General features: G+C 44.4%; 1 protein-coding gene across 2 annotated transcripts in view; it reads left to right on the top strand.

Moving 5' to 3' along the window:
* Positions 1 to 10,578: 10,578 nt before the first annotated feature.
* Positions 10,579 to 17,224, top strand: part of ankmy1 (ankyrin repeat and MYND domain containing 1) — a 57,879-nt gene continuing 51,233 nt past the window's right edge. Inside the window, exons 1-3 of one of the 2 annotated variants that reach the window (XM_033031526.1) lie at positions 10,579 to 11,163; positions 14,044 to 14,190; positions 16,603 to 17,072. In XM_033031526.1, coding sequence (XP_032887417.1) covers positions 11,077 to 11,163; positions 14,044 to 14,190; positions 16,603 to 17,072 — 704 coding nt within the window. In that variant the 5' untranslated portion in view covers positions 10,579 to 11,076. The remainder of the gene's footprint in view (positions 11,164 to 14,043; positions 14,191 to 16,602; positions 17,073 to 17,224) is intronic. The other variant, XM_033031527.1, reaches the window with a different exon arrangement.

Here is a 17,224-nt window from a genome sequence, read left to right as displayed (position 1 = left end):
ACAGGTGCACAGTCGAGAGCATGCTGACCGGTTGCATCGTGGCTTGGTTCGGCAATTTGAGCGCCCTGGAAAGGAAAAGACTACAAAAAGTAGTAAACACTGCCCAGTCCATCATCGGCTCTGACCTTCCTTCCATCGAGGGGATTTATCGCAGTCGATGCCTCAAAAAGGCTGGCAGTATCATCAAAGACCCACACCATCCTGGCCACACACTCATCTCCCTGCTACCTTCAGGTAGAAGGTACAGGAGCCTGAAGACTGCAACAACCAGGTTCAGGAATAGTTACTTCCCCTCAGCCATCAGGCTATTAAACCTGGCTCGGACAAAACTCTGATTATTACCAACCACTTTCTGTTATTTGCACTATCAGTTTATTTATTCATGTGTGTATATATTTATATCATGGTATATGGACACATTTATCTGTTTTGTAGTAAATGCCTACTATTTTCTGTGTGCTTAAGCAAAGCAAGAATTTCATTGTCCTATACAGGGACACATGACAATAAACTAACTTGAACTTGAACCTCAGTAGTACCACATAACCCTTAGTAGATTGAGACCCTGCCTCTTGCAGCATGTTCTTGGTGCATTCAGGTTACCTATATACATCGGCAAGACCAAACGTAGACTGGCTGATCGATTCGCTGAACACCTTCACTCAGCCCGCCTGGACCGACCTGATCTCCCGGTTGCCAAACACTTTAATTCCCCTTCCCATTCCCACACTGACTGTTCTGTCCCTCCATTGTCACAGTGAGGCTAAATACAAATTGGAGGAACAGCATCTCATACTTTGCTTGGGAAGCTTACAACCCAGGGGTATGAATATTGATTTTTCTAACCAAGTAACCCCTGCATTCCCTCTTCCATCCCTCCCCCACCAAAGTCACACCACTTTTTGTTCTCACCTAGCAAACAGCTAACAATGCCCTGTTTCCTTTATCATTGTTACTTTTTTGCATACCTTTCATTCATTTGTCCTATATCTCTCCATATCATCGTCAATATCTCTAATTTCCCTTTCCCATGGCTTTCAGTCTGAAGAAAGGTCTCGACCTGAAACGTCACCCATTCCTTCTCTCCAGAGATGCTGCCTGTCTCGTTGAGTTACTCCAGCATTTTGTGTTTACCTCGCTCATGGGGCAGGGTTGGAACAGGACATGGATACGGTGAATAGCCACAGTTGTTATCCCAGGTTAGGACAGTCTAGAACTATTGGGCATGGGTTTAAATTGAGAGGGAAAAGATTTAAAAGGAACTTGATGAGCAATGTTTTCACACTGATGGTGGTACCTATCTGGAAAGAGCTGCCAGAGGAGAACTGCCAGGTATAGTATTTAAAAGACACTCAGACAGGTACATGGATAGGAAAGGCTTGGAGGGACATGGGCCAGGCGCAGACAAGTAAGACTAGTCTAGGTAGACAACTTGATCGGCATGGAGGAGGTGGGCCTCCTCCATTTCCATTCTGTACAGCTATATGATTCTGACTCCATTACATGGTGAGGTGGTCTCATTGTGCAAGATCCTCCTCTCTCAGACAAGAAGCTCTCACTGAAAATAATGATTCTCCTTTTCCAGTTCGGCCTTGCTGAAGAATAGCTGGGTACGCTGACTCACTTCATTGTCTCCACTTTCCTTTCCAATCTAAAATACATTCTCTTAAGAGAATGGACATCCTCTTTATCAATCCCTTCTCTCACACCATGCACAATACCTTGAGTGGGACTAGTCCTGAGGGAACTGTTACTCAATGCGCTGACGTTAGGTAGCAAAGCCATTTCCTGGCACTAATTATTTTATGCAATATTAATCAATGATTTTTGTGCAGTCATTTTTGTTTAAAGAAATCAAGATACTGCAGATGTAGCAAATCTACAATAACCGGGAGAAAAATGCTTGATTTACACAGGCAGCATCCGTGGAGAGAGATACAGAGTTTGTGACCTTTCATCTGATCTGTATATATTTTTTAAACTTACCAAGAGCTGATATCTAAATTAAAGAAAATATCTGGAGCTTTGAAAATTGAAGTTTTTTTAGTTAACCATCTCTTCCACCAATTACTAAATTAGAACAGTACAGTACAGGAAAGAGCCCATCAGCCCGCAATGTTTGTGCCAAATATGATGCCAAGTTAAACTGATCTCATCTGCCTGTACATGATCCATATCCCTCTATTCCTTGCATTTCCATGTGCCTATCCGAAAGCCTCTTGAATGCCACTATCGTATCTGTCTCCTCCATCATTCCTGAAAATGCATTCCAGGCCCCCACCATTCTCTGTGTAAAGAAACTTGCTGTTAAAAAGGTTCTGACTGTCTACCCTATCTATGTCTCTCATAATTTTATACACTTCTATGAAGTCTCCCGTCAACCTCCGACATCCCAGAGAAAACAAGCCAAGTTTATCCATCTTCTCGTTGCAGCTGAAATCCTCTGATCCAGGCAGGGTAGTCCCTCAATGAAAGGGATCCAAACATTGATGGATAAGTGATGTGGTTTCATGGACTTCAGTGAGCAGAACCCGATGATTTTACTGTAGCCCGCGAGGCGGCACGGTGGAGCAGCGGCAGAGTTGCTGCTTTACACCACTTTCAGTGCCAGAGACCCATTAAATCCCGACTGCAGGCGCAAGAGTTACCTGGCTGGCTTGCAGGTATAGGGCCTGTCCCACGAGCATGCAACTCCATGCGGCAAGCGCGACCCATGCGACTCCATGCGGCAAGCGCGACCCATGCGACTCCATGCGGCAAGCGCGACCTAACGTGGTTGATTCAGCCGTACAGCCTCGCGGGACCGGTCCCACTTCGATCGGCGGAGCCGTATGGAGTTGTGCGGAGCTGGTCCCGACATCGCGCGGGGCTCCGAAAAACTGACCGTGTTCAAAAATTCCGCGCGGCAACAGCCTACCGGCCCGTAGCCGCCTCGACGCCGTACATCACGCACGAACTTCCCGCGAACTTCGCTCGAACTTCATGTCACTCACTCGACCTCCGCGCGGCCCCTGCTTCTGGTTTGGTCGCGCTTGCCACATGCAGGTCGCATGCTCGTGCGACAGGCCCTTTAGTCCCAATCACGTTATTTGTTTTTTTTTCTGCATCTTTCAGCATTTTTTTGCTGCCACCAAGAAATTGTGCCCCCCCCCCCCATGTTTTGATAGCGATGTCCGCCTCTGGTAGTCATGCTATTCACCATATCATTTAAAAGACACAGACAGATACAGTTAACAGCATTTAAAAGACAGTTGCACATGTAAATGGATAGAGGATGTTTAGAGAGATATGGGCTATATGGGCAAATGCAGACAAACACTGGCAAATAGGGCTAGCTTAGATGGAGAATTTGGCCGGCATGGATGAGTTGGGCTGAAGGGCCTGTTTCCGTGCTGTATGACTCTATGGTTCTATGACTTTATCTGCCAGTTAAATTCATCGAACATTTGATTGATTCCAATATTGATCCCCATAAAAAAGATTGGTGAGTTCAGATCAAGGGGACCTGAGTTTGCAGGGAGATGAAAGAAATCTTCCTTCCTTTGACTGATTAATGCTCCAAGTATAAGCTGTCTCGTTTCACGCCCGACATTATTGATTGTCTAGGGAAAGTATTTTTAGAAACGTTGTCATTGTTTTCCAGGAAATACATTGGTGATCTGTACTAATGGGGCATACCTGAAAGACAGAGTGTAATGTATTAGCAGATATGAATGTCATGTACCACCACAACAGCTGCGGCACTGTATAATAGAAGGGCGACAACTAGACTCTGACAAAATTTATAGACTCTTCTTTTTTTAAGTATAAATCACCATGTGTACCACTATCAAGCTTGTCAACTTCCTGGGATAAGTAGTGGAACTGGAATGGCCTTATTATTCCACAGAAGCTAAACGTTGTGAGGATTGGAGCTAATATATGAATCAAGGGTGAAGAAGAGGCAAGAGAGTCATGTGTGTTTAATTGTCATATAAACCAACAATTGAACAATTAAATTCTTACCTGCAGCAGCATAACATGCCTGAAAATGCAAGACAAACAAATAAATATAATAATCAAGAAATGTTATATTGTGCACCTGTTTCTTCCACTCCCCACCCCCATTTCCTCTTTATGCATCCCTTTCCACCAACATCCCTTCCTGTTGCATCACAACTCACACCTCTTCTCTTATCTCATTGTCTTTTGCTTCCTTTTCATCTCTGGCTTTTGTCCACCCATCTGCCAATCAAACCCCCTCACTTGTATCCACCTATCACTTGCCTGGCTTTGTCCTGCCCCCGCATCTCTTTCAGCTTTCTCACCCCCTACCACAATTAGTCTGAAGCCAAAATGGTGCCTATCCATGTCCTCCAGATATGCTGCCTGAACGATTGAGTTACTCCAGCACTTTGTGTTTTATTTCTGGCTCCTCTGTTTTTCCACTTCCATACTGGAAACAAATTCCCACTAGAATAATCCACTATCCAACAATTCGGAAATCACAATGGGTGTGGTATCTCATTCACCAGGTGATGTTTACTGTACACTCTTTCAACTCATCAGAGCCTCAGTTCCTGAGCTCCCTCACCACTCACCGGGGACCTGGTTCCTGTACTCTTTTACAACTTAAGGATCCCTGTTTCCTACACTCTCTTTAAACATACTGGTTCACCACAACATTTATTCTGTAACAAAAAGGTTTCAATAGGACTTACATCAAATAGCACAGAAAACCAAGCGCCACCAAAAACTAGGACATGCTGGTATTATTCTGGGATTATTGTAAAATGTCTTGGGCTCTACTTCGCAATTGCAACCTTCAATGCACCTCCAAGATGGTAAACAGCTATCATAGTTTTCCTTGCAATGGATAAAATTCCTTAGCATTCCTCGGTGTAATTTTCAGAGATGGTGTCGTTTTGCATGCAAGATCAAATGTGAAACTCTGCGTGCTTAATGGCATTGATTGAATTCACTTATTGATTAAACTGCAAACTTGTCATAAAAATGCACGGCACATATGCAGTGCCATGACAGGTCCCTCAGCGTTTTATAAATTCTCTGACAATGTGCCTGCCTCTGATTTCTAATTCCTAATTTGTAGCCAGCCATTATTACTGAGGGTTTTGGATGGTCGTGATCCTATAGTTTTTACACTGCTTACCTATGCAAAACATCTTTTGCTTTTCATGATATGAGAATATTTGGTCACATACTGTGCAGTTCCACATTCATTATCATTTTATTTGATAGCACTTGGGATTAATAGATAAGGTGGTCACCATGGCTGATGACATGTGGGAACATGCAAACTCCGTGCAAACAGCAGGATTGCCCTGAGTCATTTAGGGCTGCACAGTGGTGTTGCTGTAGAGCTGCTGCTTTACAGCACCAGAGACCCAGGTTCGATCCTGACTACAGGTGCTGTCTGTACGGAGTTTGTATGTTCTCCATGTGACCTTTGGGTGCTCCAGTTTCCTCCCACACTCCAAAGACATACAGGTTTATGGGTTAATTGGCTTCGGTAAAATTGTAAATTGTTCTTTGTGTGTATCACAGGTTAATGCACGGGATGATCACTAGTTGGTGCAGACTCGGTGGGCCGAAGGGCTTGTTTTCAAGCTGTATCACCAAAATCTAAACTGTAGTTCTATTAACTGTGCCTTTTAGCCACCCAAATCATGCCCACTACATTTAGCAGAATAAAAGGACCAAAAGTAGAATAAATAAAACAATGTGCCTCTTTTATGACCAAGCTACCTTGCCAAAACCAAGCTTCACTCTCAGGCATCTGATATGTCCTCTTCATACAGTAAATGTGGTTTCACCACAGCTGTCATAGATGGATCCCTCACCCTCATCTCCTCTGTATCCTGTAGTTCAGCTATCTCTCCCCTTCCCCCCCCCCCCCCAGACAAAACAATGAGAAACAAGTGGTCCTCTTGTCATTACCTTGCAACCCACCAGCCTTCGCATCCAAGACATAATTTCTGTTATTTTCAATGTGATCCAACCACCAGTCATATTTTCCCATCCCCACCCCTTTCCAATTTCTGCAGTGATCATTCCATCCACAACTCTTTGTCTAAAAAAAGTTCCCAACCTGAAAAGTCACTTATCAATGTTCTCCGAGATGCTGCCTGATCCAGCATTTTATGTATTTTTTAATCCTGTACGTCTTTGTTACCAGTTTTGAATGTGTCTGTTTAAAAAAAAAATTGCATGTAATGCCCAAAATTCAATGAATTAATTATTAGGACACATTCAGAACTGATAAAACATGTCCACCTTGTTTATTCCACTCTTCATCCACAATGCAAATGAGTACAGGACATTCTTGGTAAAAAACAGATTCCATTATTGGAGTCAATTTTATCCATAGGTTGGAAAATACACAAAAAACACAGATGAAGTGACAATACCCCCATAATACTGCAATGACCGACATCAAAAGCACATAAAATTAATACAAAAGAACACACACTAAAAATGGAGATGGAGAGGAACGCAGGTTCTGCTGTTCATAGAAATTAACATATGTTTGTATGTTGGACTTTTAAGCTTAATAATATTAGGGGAGCTTACACATATGTACGGGTGTTCTAAAGTCAGGAGTTCATAACATGTGGAAGGCCACACACAGATTTTGTGTGCAACAAAACAATGGCAGTGCTTTGTCAGACAAATCCAGGGACAGGAAAGTCAAGCTGGACACACACCACAGGGAAATATGAAGGACACAATGATTTGTTTGTTAACTGTTCTGTGGAATGCTTTGGAAGATTTTTACAATGGTATAAACATGATATATATTGAGGCTGTTGTTCGAGAAGCAGGACATCTCAGTACATTCTGCCTTGTTGTGGTTGAATTGTGTGACTACAAGTGCACTGTCACCAGCTCAGGAAACACACCAAGCTAAGGTTCTTCTGTGGAGGATTCAAGTAACTGCTAGGTGGATGCATGTTTTCTCCTGTTATATATACCCTGCTGTTTCTCAGCCACCAGCAAGACATCTGTTTTTCCACTTGCAATCCCCTTTGTGCCCCAGACTTTCTACGAACTTTCATACCTTTATGTGTGCAGATGGTGCTCTGTTGACACTTCAGCTTTGTGCTTGCTATCTTATCAGCCAACACATAGCCTTGAAACGGTTCTCGCAACTATATTGTGCTCAATAAAACATTTTCATCTTCAGCACCATTGGAATTTTAAGTCCACCTTAATTAACTCTTCCTATTCCAATTTAGGGCATCCATCTTCAGTTATTATATAATTGTTAGGAGGTATATCATAGAGAAACCAAAAAACACAGATTGGAAATCTGAAATAAAAATAGAAAATGCTGGAAATACTCAGCAGGTCAGAATATATCTGTGAAAAGAGAAACAGTTATGGGCCTGTCCCACAGGTAATCTTTTAGGTGACTACAGGCAACTGCCGCAAAATTGTCAACATATTGAAAAATTTCCGGCGAGAGTGGTGACCATTAAGGGCGGCACAGTGGCGCAGCGATAGAGTTGCTGCCTTACAGCGGTAGGGACCCGGGTTTGATCCTGACTACGGGTACTGTCTGTCTGGAGTTTGTGTCTTTTCCCCGTAACCTGCATGGGTTTTCTCTGGGTGGCACTACAATGACGTACAGGTTTGTAGGTTAATTGGATAAAATTGTAAATTGTCCCCAGGGTGTGTGTAGGATAGTGTTAGTGTGCAGGGATCACTGGTCAGCGCGGGCCGAAGAGCCTGTTTCCGCACTGTATCTTTAAATTCCAAACAAAATTAAAATAAAAGGTTTGTTTCTTCACTAAATCTGGGATTCTTCACCAAAACTGCTTTAATATCAGCCAAGATTCCTTTTCCTGTTTAGCATTCAACAAACTACATACTTGTTGTAATCCACATGGATTTTGACAGGGCTTTTCAAAGGTCACACATGGCCGCGAGAGGTGGGTAACTTGTTTTTTATGGTATTTTATGTTAATAGCTGAGATCTAAATGTAGGAGGCATGATAAAAAAAATAATACAAAGACAGCTATGTGTTTGAGCGGAAGAAAGATTTAAACCACAGAAGGGGAGAGATATCGCCAGCTGTGTGGGAAAATAGCCAATGGAGAAAAGAAAAATAAACTGCTGGAGGATTTCAGCAAGTCAGGCAATATCTGTGGAGGGAAATGGACACACAATATGTCAGGTCAGGGCCCATCGTCAGGCTGAGCAAACAGCAAATGGACTTTAATCCAGAGTAGTGTGAAGTGATACATTGGTGAGGGCTTGAAGACAAGGGAATATACAATGTGGAAATATTTGGTGTGGTCATAGAGACATAGAATCATGCAAAATGGAAGCATGGCCTAAATCGTTCATGCCGATTAGGTTTTGTAGCTGAGCTGATCCCATTTGCATGCATTTGGCCCATATCCCTCCACATCTTTCTCATCCATGTAGCTATCTAAATATCTTTTTAAACATCAGATTGTATCCATTTTTACCTTCTTCCAGTAGCTCATTCTATGTACACAACACCGTCTGTATGAAGAATTTACCACTCGGGTCTTTTACATTTTCCATTCTCCCTTTAAACCCATGCCCTCTAGTTCTGGACTCCCTAGTCTGGGAAAAAGACTGTAAGCTTCCACAATGTGGAGGAGCATAGGACTATATGCACACAGATCATTAAAGGCCGATAAAATGATTAAAAAGGCCAGTGGGATATTTTCCTTTATTAGTCAAGTATTCAATGAGATTATATTCATGGAGGTTATATGGCACAGCAGAGCAATTTTTAAAGCCATTGCCTCATAGGCCCAGGTATCTAAGGACAATCCTAACCTCGGGTGCTGTCCTTGTGGAGATTAAACATTGTCCCTGTGACCATGTGAGTTTCCTCCGGGAGCTCTGGTTTCCTCCCATATCCCAAAATTGCGTGGATTGGTCGGTTAATTGGCTGCTGTAACTCCTTGTACTTGGGTGAGTGGTAGAATCTGGGGATATGGAGGGCAATATGGGGAGAATAAATAAATTGAACATTTCTGTAGGATTAGAATAAATGGGAGTCAGTACAAACTCGGTGTGTGGAAACCTCCAGGTGGGTGGATTGATTGTAAGGTGGGTATAATTAAATGTAATTAGTGCAAATGAGAGCTTGATCATTGGTGTAGATTTAATAGGCCCAGGGGGCCTTTCTGCGCTATATGACACTTTGACCAGTTATGTCTTAGCTTTCATACACCGTAAGGTTCAAAATCACAGGAACATTGTATGTGCACTGGACAGGGTACAGAGAAGGTTGCCTTAAAATCAGCTGTGACGAAAGTTTGCATAAACTCTGTTGAAACTGAGGATGGAGACAGAAGATTTAATTGAGATGTAATGAAAAACCATGAATAAGTTTATTGGCCAAGTATATTCACATACAAGGAATTTGCCTTGGTGCTCCGCTCGCAAGTGACAACATGACATTACAATGACAATTAAGAATGACACATAAAACATTAAACATTAATAATAAAACATTATTGATTAAACATGTGAATTAAATAAAATACCAGAGCAAAAGGAGGCTACAGATTTTTGGTTATTGGGTAGAGCTACTACTCGTGGAAAAAAAGCTGTTTTTATGTCTGGCTGTGGCAGCTTTGACAGTCCGGAGTCGCCTTCCAGAGGGAAGTGATTCAAGGAGTTTGTGGCCAGGGTGAAAGGGGTCAGAGATGATCTTACCCGGTCGCTTCCTGGCCCTTGCAGTGTAGTTTACGTTGCCTATTTCCTTCGCTCCATAGATGCTGCTGCACCCGCTGAGTTTCTCCAGCATTTTTGTGTACCTTCTGATAGAGGGATTGTCAGGAACATCGTTTTTTTTTTTTTTTAGTTCCAAAATAACTGGATTTGTGAGTTTCTGGAATCCCCAGGATAAACTCCACATTCCCAAACAGCTGGATTCTGCAGATCCTCAAATTGCAGGAAAGTTGTATCCTTATGATAACTGTACCACCGGGATGGCAGGAACAGTGGGATTGCAGTTTTGTGTGTGGGATACATATAATAGCTGGGTTTCTTAGATTGTGTGCTCCCTAGAATTATAGAAATAATGGGATTGCAAAATTATGGGATCTCTAGGTCTACAGAATCCCTGGGATTGCCGGATTTGGGGATTACTAAATACCCTGGATTGTGGGGTCCCAAGGGCTGTTAAACGAGATTTGTGGATTGTGGGATCCATGGAATATGCTGGATACTGGGATTGTGGGATTCCCAGGAGGGCAGTATCCACACTTCATCAGTTTCCACGAATTGTATTCCATGGTGTACAGGATCCCCATGAGTGTAGATTTCATGGATTGCCGGGTCCCCATTAGTGCAGAATCAGTCGATTTAAGGGAAATGTTGAAGTGCAAGTTCGGTGGTTTGCGGGATATTCAGGACCATGGGATCCCAGGATTGTGGATCGGTGGATTGCGGTATCCCAGGATTGCAGATCGGTTGGTTGCGGGATCCCAGGATTGCAGATCGGTGGATTGCGGAATCTCGGCGGTCCCACACCGGCACCGCGTCCGTTGCCCGGGCAACGGTGTATTTGTTTGATGCAACTGGAGCAGCAAATCAGCCGGCTGGACGCCGGGTCACGCACTCCCGCCTGCCCGCCCGCCCTGTGTACATGGCTGCTCCGGACCCCTCAAACCCGGGCACCGCCGGCAGCCCGCCTGCCCCTGGTGGCAGCCCAGGCACCCCGGGCAAGTCTGGCCCCGGTGGTAGCCCCGGCACCCCAGGCAAGTCTGGCCCCGGTGGTAGCCCCGGCACCCCAGGCAAGTCTGGCCCCCGGTGGTAGCCCCGGCAAGTCTGGCCCCGGTGGTAGCCCCAGCACCCCAGGCAAGTCTGGCCCCGGTGGCAGCCCCGGCACTCCGGGCAAGTCTGGCCCCGGTGGCAGCCCCGGCACTCCGGGCAAGTCTGGCCCCGGTGGTAGCCGCGACACTCCGGGCAGGTCTAGTAGCCCCGGCCCCGACCCCGGCTCCTCATCCACCAGCCCCGATCGCCCGCTGGTGTCGGTGGTCCCGAGCGGTCTGGAGGTCCGGCCACCGCCCGTCGTCGGGCTGCAGATGTGGCCGGACGGCTGGAGGTACCAGGGTGAGTTCCAAGGGAAATTGAAGCATGGCGAAGGGAGATTTGAGTGGAGCAGCCAGGAGGTATGTACCCAGTGCACACAGCAAGATGGAGGAAAGTATTTCATGCATAAAATTGGAAAATGTATTAAGTGTATCCCCCACACAAAACTGCAATCCTACTTTTCCTGCCACCCCAAACTTTATGCAGTGCCTTCATATGTTGCTGGTCTCAACGTTGGCCACATCATTCTAACGTAAAACTCAGATAATCCCGCACATTCGGCACAAAAAACGGAGAATACTGGAAGCACTCAGCACTATTGGCAGAACTTGTGTAGAGAAACGTTTCACATTTCAGGTGTGTGGCTCCCAGTCAGATTGCTGTGCTGCAGGAACGGCAGATTGCATGTTACTCCCCATTCATACCTGATTTATTTTTATTTCACTTTCTCACACGTTACAGAGAAGTGTGGTAAAATTTCCAGTGAACCCAGTGAGTTTAAAGATCGCCGTATATAATACTCCATAAATATCTCTGTATACAGTGCCTTAATGACCACCGCTAGCATTGGTCCCACCAACAACACAACTAGGTTCCTGGCCGGCACCTGCCGTTTTGGACCCCAACCAGAGCTTCAATCTGAACCCCTCCTCTGGGTGTACGTCCTTTTTGCACTCTGGACCCATTGCTCACATTACAGATTAACTAGTGAGCCAGGTGGAGGCCCATCAGGTTTTCTAAAAAATAAAAATCAGATGTGGGATTATTAAAGTTTTGCATATTTAATTATGACTTGCAAGAGCTTCAAGTCAATTTTCATGTGGATGCAATTTTTGAGCAGTAGTCTGAGGCTCTTTTTGTGTTCCATTCCCTTAGTTCAATGGTGAGAGTGCCTTGAACTTTGATCCTCTCGCAATGGAGTCCGGGTCTATGAAATCTACCAGTTGTGTGGACAGTGGGAGAACAAGTTTTTAGACAGACCAAGAAGCTCATCAAGTTGATGATCTTCCAGCAGTAGTTGATGTTTTTTCACAGTGTCTGTCCCTGGGATTACAGAGCCCATGTGACAAATCTCAACCAAGTACACTGCATCCCTCTCTGATACTTCCTGGAAACGTGAGCTCGTTAGAATATGGAACGGCACAGCATGAACAGGCCACAATGTCTGTGTCAAACATGATGCCAACTGAATCACATCCCTTCTGCCTTCGTGTGGTCTATATCCCTCTATTCCCTGCATATCCACTGTGTCTATCTAAAATCCTCTTAAACAACATATTGTATCCATTTCCACTACCATTCTTGGCATCACATTCCAGGCATCTACCACTCTCTACACAGAAAAACTTGCTCAGCATAATCTCCTTTCCACTTTCCTCCTCTGACCTTAAAGTTATGCCCTCTGGTATTTGATGTATCCACCCTGGGAATCTTGGAGCAGAGCAACGTGGAGAACAATGTGAAATGGGACTCTTGGCTGTGCATGAGGGATCTGACAGGGAGGGTCCTTCTCACCCTAAGTCACACCTGGTGACTATGAAAGGTAGTTAAGGCAATAATGTCCCATCATTTGTGCCCACTGGTGTGCACCTTCCAACCACGGCAGTAGTAGCATTCGGGACATGTTTCCAGTCCTGAAGGTGTTGGTGGTACCAATGTTAGCAGTGGTCATTAGAGCTGTATATACAGAGGGATGGATTATTGACAGTGCTGCCGGACCGGGGCCCGTGTGTGAACCACCATCCATCCATCCTGCTACTGCTTGAGGTTGAGGGCTCAGCCCATCACTGGTGCTCCTGCAGCAATGAAGTAGCTAAAGTGATCATATACCTGCATGGCTCAATGGGGCAATGTGCAATGACTACCTTTGTGGACTGGTGTTGGACAGACCAGAGTGTGTGTCATCGCCACTTAGCGCTGTGATCTGGGTTTCAGGCTGCATCCTGGCCAGCATGGTGAGTGTGGGACATTGCTGGAGACTGGGACCATGTGGACGGTCCACCAGGATTCTGTGGCACTGTTGGATGGGATGGAACCTGCTGTTTCCCCCTCTCTGTCTGGCTGCACATCTCTCCCCAGCCCCAAGATTTCTCCCTGTAACAAGCTCTCAATGATGATTCCAGGTCTCCCTCACTCTCCCAACATCGGGCACCCCTCCCACACTGAAACCTGGGCAACTCAGCAAAAACATATATCTGTAGTGGGTTTCTAGCATGTAGCATACATTGGTGGGAGGGCTGGGGACTACACAACAGTGCGCAACCCAACTGGATTTCTCCTTTAAAACCCATACGGGCTACGGGCCTGTGAATGTTCAGAGTGGAGGTCTGAGTGGACTGAAGCAAATCGGCACAGGATAGGCATCACTAAGCAATGTCCCTATGCATTTGGTGTGTGTGTGGAGATTTTGCAATATTATAATCATATAATCACACTGGACAGATGCCCACCAAGTCCATGCCAATCTTTTGGCCCTTCTACACTTGCCTACATTGCCTAATCCCATTTACCTACATTGGGACCGCTAATCTTTTAAGGCTTGCCGTTGAGATATCTGTCAAATGCCCGTTAAACATAATGATTGTATCAGATACCACCACTTCCTCTGGTAGCATGTGCCACATATCAACTGCTCCATGTAATAAAAAAATAACCCTCAGATCCTTTTGAAACTCTTACATATCACTGCAAAGCTACTAACTGTTTTTGATATCTCTGCCATGTTAAAAGGATTCTGACTGCCACGGTATTGTTGAGTTTGAATTGACATGGGAATCAGGTTTTTAATCTGAAGTCCAAAAGCGTAGCATTTCCTCTACTCATGGCATTTACCAGCATGCCTTGCCCCCGCCGACCACCACCTCCCCAACCCCAACCAGCGAAATCAAACGCTCCCTTTCCCTTTCCCCTTCCTCTTGGTACCACCACTTCTGAAGCTTCTGGGTACTTTATGATTGCAGTTTTATGAGGGACAGTTCTACAAAGATCATCGGCATGGACAAGGTTGCTACGTTTGGCCAGATGGGACCAAATTCACAGGAGCATTTTACCTGGATCGAAAAGATGGATACGGCACTTTAGAGATGAAGGATGGCTCCATGTTCCAGGTACTCAATAACTTTAACAAATTAGGGGTGGAAAGCAGTATGAAATACTCATGCAAGTAGGTGTGTGTCATTCTCTGGAAGTGACCATTCAATGTGAGACCTGGATTTGTGGCAAAGTTTGTTTTCATTTATCTGAGAGGTACGGGTTGGTTTCTGAAACTGCTCTGCTCTTATTAAATTTGGAACTTGATTCAACAGTGATAAAACCACAAACATATACATGCAAGTCAGGGATGCTGTATTATGCAAAATTGAGTGCATTCCATATCCCTCTGCAGTGAAGGGAGTGGTGCAGCAGCGTCACTTTGACGGCTTCTGCACAGATTCCCTGGATGCATGAGGAGGGAGTAGATGTTGCTTGGTGTTTAAGCTGGAAACACTTAACCCATTAGATAGGAAATGGCAGAATGAACAGTGGCATTGGTGGAGATACATGCAACCGCAGGTGCTGGAACCTTGAACACAAAGAGCTGGATGAATTCAGTGGATGAGGCAGCATCTGGGGAGCATATGGATAGATGACGTTTAGGGTCGGGACCCTTCTTCATACTGATTGAAGAAAGGGAGAGAAATCTGGAAAAGAGGTGGAGGCAAGAACAAAACCTGGCAAGTGATAAGTGGAAAAAGGTGAGGGGGAGGTTGAATGCCAGACAAGTGGAGTAAACGACAAAAGCTAGAGGTGAAAAGGGGATAAAAGGGTGTCAGATAAGTAGGCAAAATTAGGAGTGAAATGTAAAACCGGAGGCAGGGATGTGGGTAGAATGGGGGGAGGTCAGCAGGAAACGCATGTTAGTTCGACCATTGTGCTCTGCTGGATCCAATCTGTGTCATTTCTAATCTAGACAAGTGCAGGTCATAAAGAGACACAGTACATAGACAGGCCCTTTGCCCCACTGAATCCATGCCGACTATGAAGTACACATTTACACTACATGAGTTTCATTCTCCCTGCCTGACAATAACCCAAACCTGGGAAACCAAGAGTATGTTGCAGATCACTTTCTACCGCAGCTGTCTTGTGTGGAGTGCAGTCGGGATCTTTAAGAGGGGGAATAATTTGATAAATCACAGAAACTTGTGGAGGATAAATCCTTGATCCACATAGATTGAATCTGCGGATGGTTAAAGTAATCAGCAGGGATATCAGCAATATAAGGGGGATATAAAAAGTTGTTAAAAAAATGAATAGTGGCAGAGGAATATATAGGAATGTAATTCTTGTATATTTATAAGAGGTGATAGAATTCCAGAGAACTGTAGACTTATCTGCTTCACATTGCCGCTGTTATAAGATAAGGAATTGTTATTCAAGAAGGGAAATTGAATCACACTAAGCAAACAAATATATAATACTGTAAGTAGTAGTCAGTATAGATTTCAAAAGTGAGGGTCGTGTTTGAGGAACTTTAGTGAGCTCTTTGAAGAAGTAACAGAAAATAGGCAGGGTTAATACAGTGAATGTGATACACTTAGATTTTCAAAGGGCATTTGATAATACTTCCATAATGTGCTCATGACTAAGTCAGAGCATGTAGATTCAAGGAAATAAATCGCATACTGGATGCAAAAGAATCAGAAGAGAATAAGTTGCTTAGACTGGATGAGGGCTAGAAACCCATTCCATGGTGCTGGGAGCAGTTGATTTATTAAATAAATGATTTATAAATTAGAGTTGCTATATCAATGTATGTTTAATACATCGATTCAAATGTAAAATGTATTCATTAATATGTATGTACAAAAGAAAGTGCAAAGCCCTTAAAATCAAATTGTCACATGCACAATTATGGTGAGGTGCAGGTTCCGTGGAAGCGTTGCTTACAGCAGCATCACAGGCACATACGCAGACAACACACAAAAACATAAATAGTACAGAATTTAAAATAAATTTGACAAGATGGTGAAAAGAAAAAGGCACGTACACAAATACACCATTTGAAAACAAGTCCATGGTAGTGAATGAAGTGGTCCATAGTGTTCCGTGGCAGAGGAGGAACACACTCACTCACTCACTCACTCACTCACTCACTCACTCACTCACTCACTCACTCACTCACTCACTCACTCACTCACTATTTTTAGGCTCCTATACCTTCTTCCTGATGGCAGGAGTGAAATGAGAATGAGGCCAGGGTGGTGTGGGTCTCTGATGATACTGGCTGCCTTTTTGAAGCAGTGACTCCGTACCCATGATGGACCGGGCAGTGTTCTGAACAAGTGGTTCTGAAAATTGTGAAGCTCCTTGAGACAGTTAGACCTCAAGGCAATTCAATTTCTTTGTCTTACCTCTGATAAACAACATGAAAATTGCAACATGCCATGGGCAGTGCAATGCACCGCTTTAGTACATGGATTAGTATTTCCATACTCCATGTTGCAGCATTTGTAATGCCTGTCTTTCTCTTTATTTAGGGCCTTTATAAAGGTGATGAACGGTTTGGACCTGGCGTGTTCACCTATCCCAATGGACGCCAAGATGTGGGCCTGTGGTATCAGAATCATCTCATCAGACTTTCTACGGCAATTGCAGGAGCCTTCTCCGTGAAGGACCACCCAATGTTTAATTCTGACATGGGGAAGCAGGTTGTCACATTCAGTCCTTACAAGGAGAAGTATTTGTGGAGAGTTGATTCCATGGAAGATCCCTTCTTTTACCCCTACAAGAAGCTCCTATTTGATGACAGCTACACCTTGCCATCAGAAATTGGGACGTATTCCAATAATGCTGATCACTTGCCCCTCACTCGTTCTTATCGGAGAGAAGGTGACAGACATTTCTTCCCAGAAGAAGAATTGGTAGCTGAGGACCAGACAGAGACAATCATCGTTATAAACAAAACTCCTTTGCTGGTTCAAATGCAGATGCATATCCATAGACATAGGTATAAGCCATTGGGTTGACATAGGTATAAGCCATTGGGTTGCTGGCTAACTCTCCCTGTGGTATAATGTACACACTTTGCTCATTGCGTAAGTGCAGCAAGAGGAAAAGTTTCCAGGTTTGCTCTCTCTCAGTGCTGCTTGTCCCGGCAAT

The sequence above is a fragment of the Amblyraja radiata genome, chromosome 13, assembly GCF_010909765.2.
Source record: "Amblyraja radiata isolate CabotCenter1 chromosome 13, sAmbRad1.1.pri, whole genome shotgun sequence".
In the NCBI taxonomy this organism is placed as follows: domain Eukaryota; kingdom Metazoa; phylum Chordata; class Chondrichthyes; order Rajiformes; family Rajidae; genus Amblyraja; species Amblyraja radiata.
Note: the sequence above shows the minus strand (reverse complement) of the source record. Positions and strands in the feature narration are given on the sequence as shown.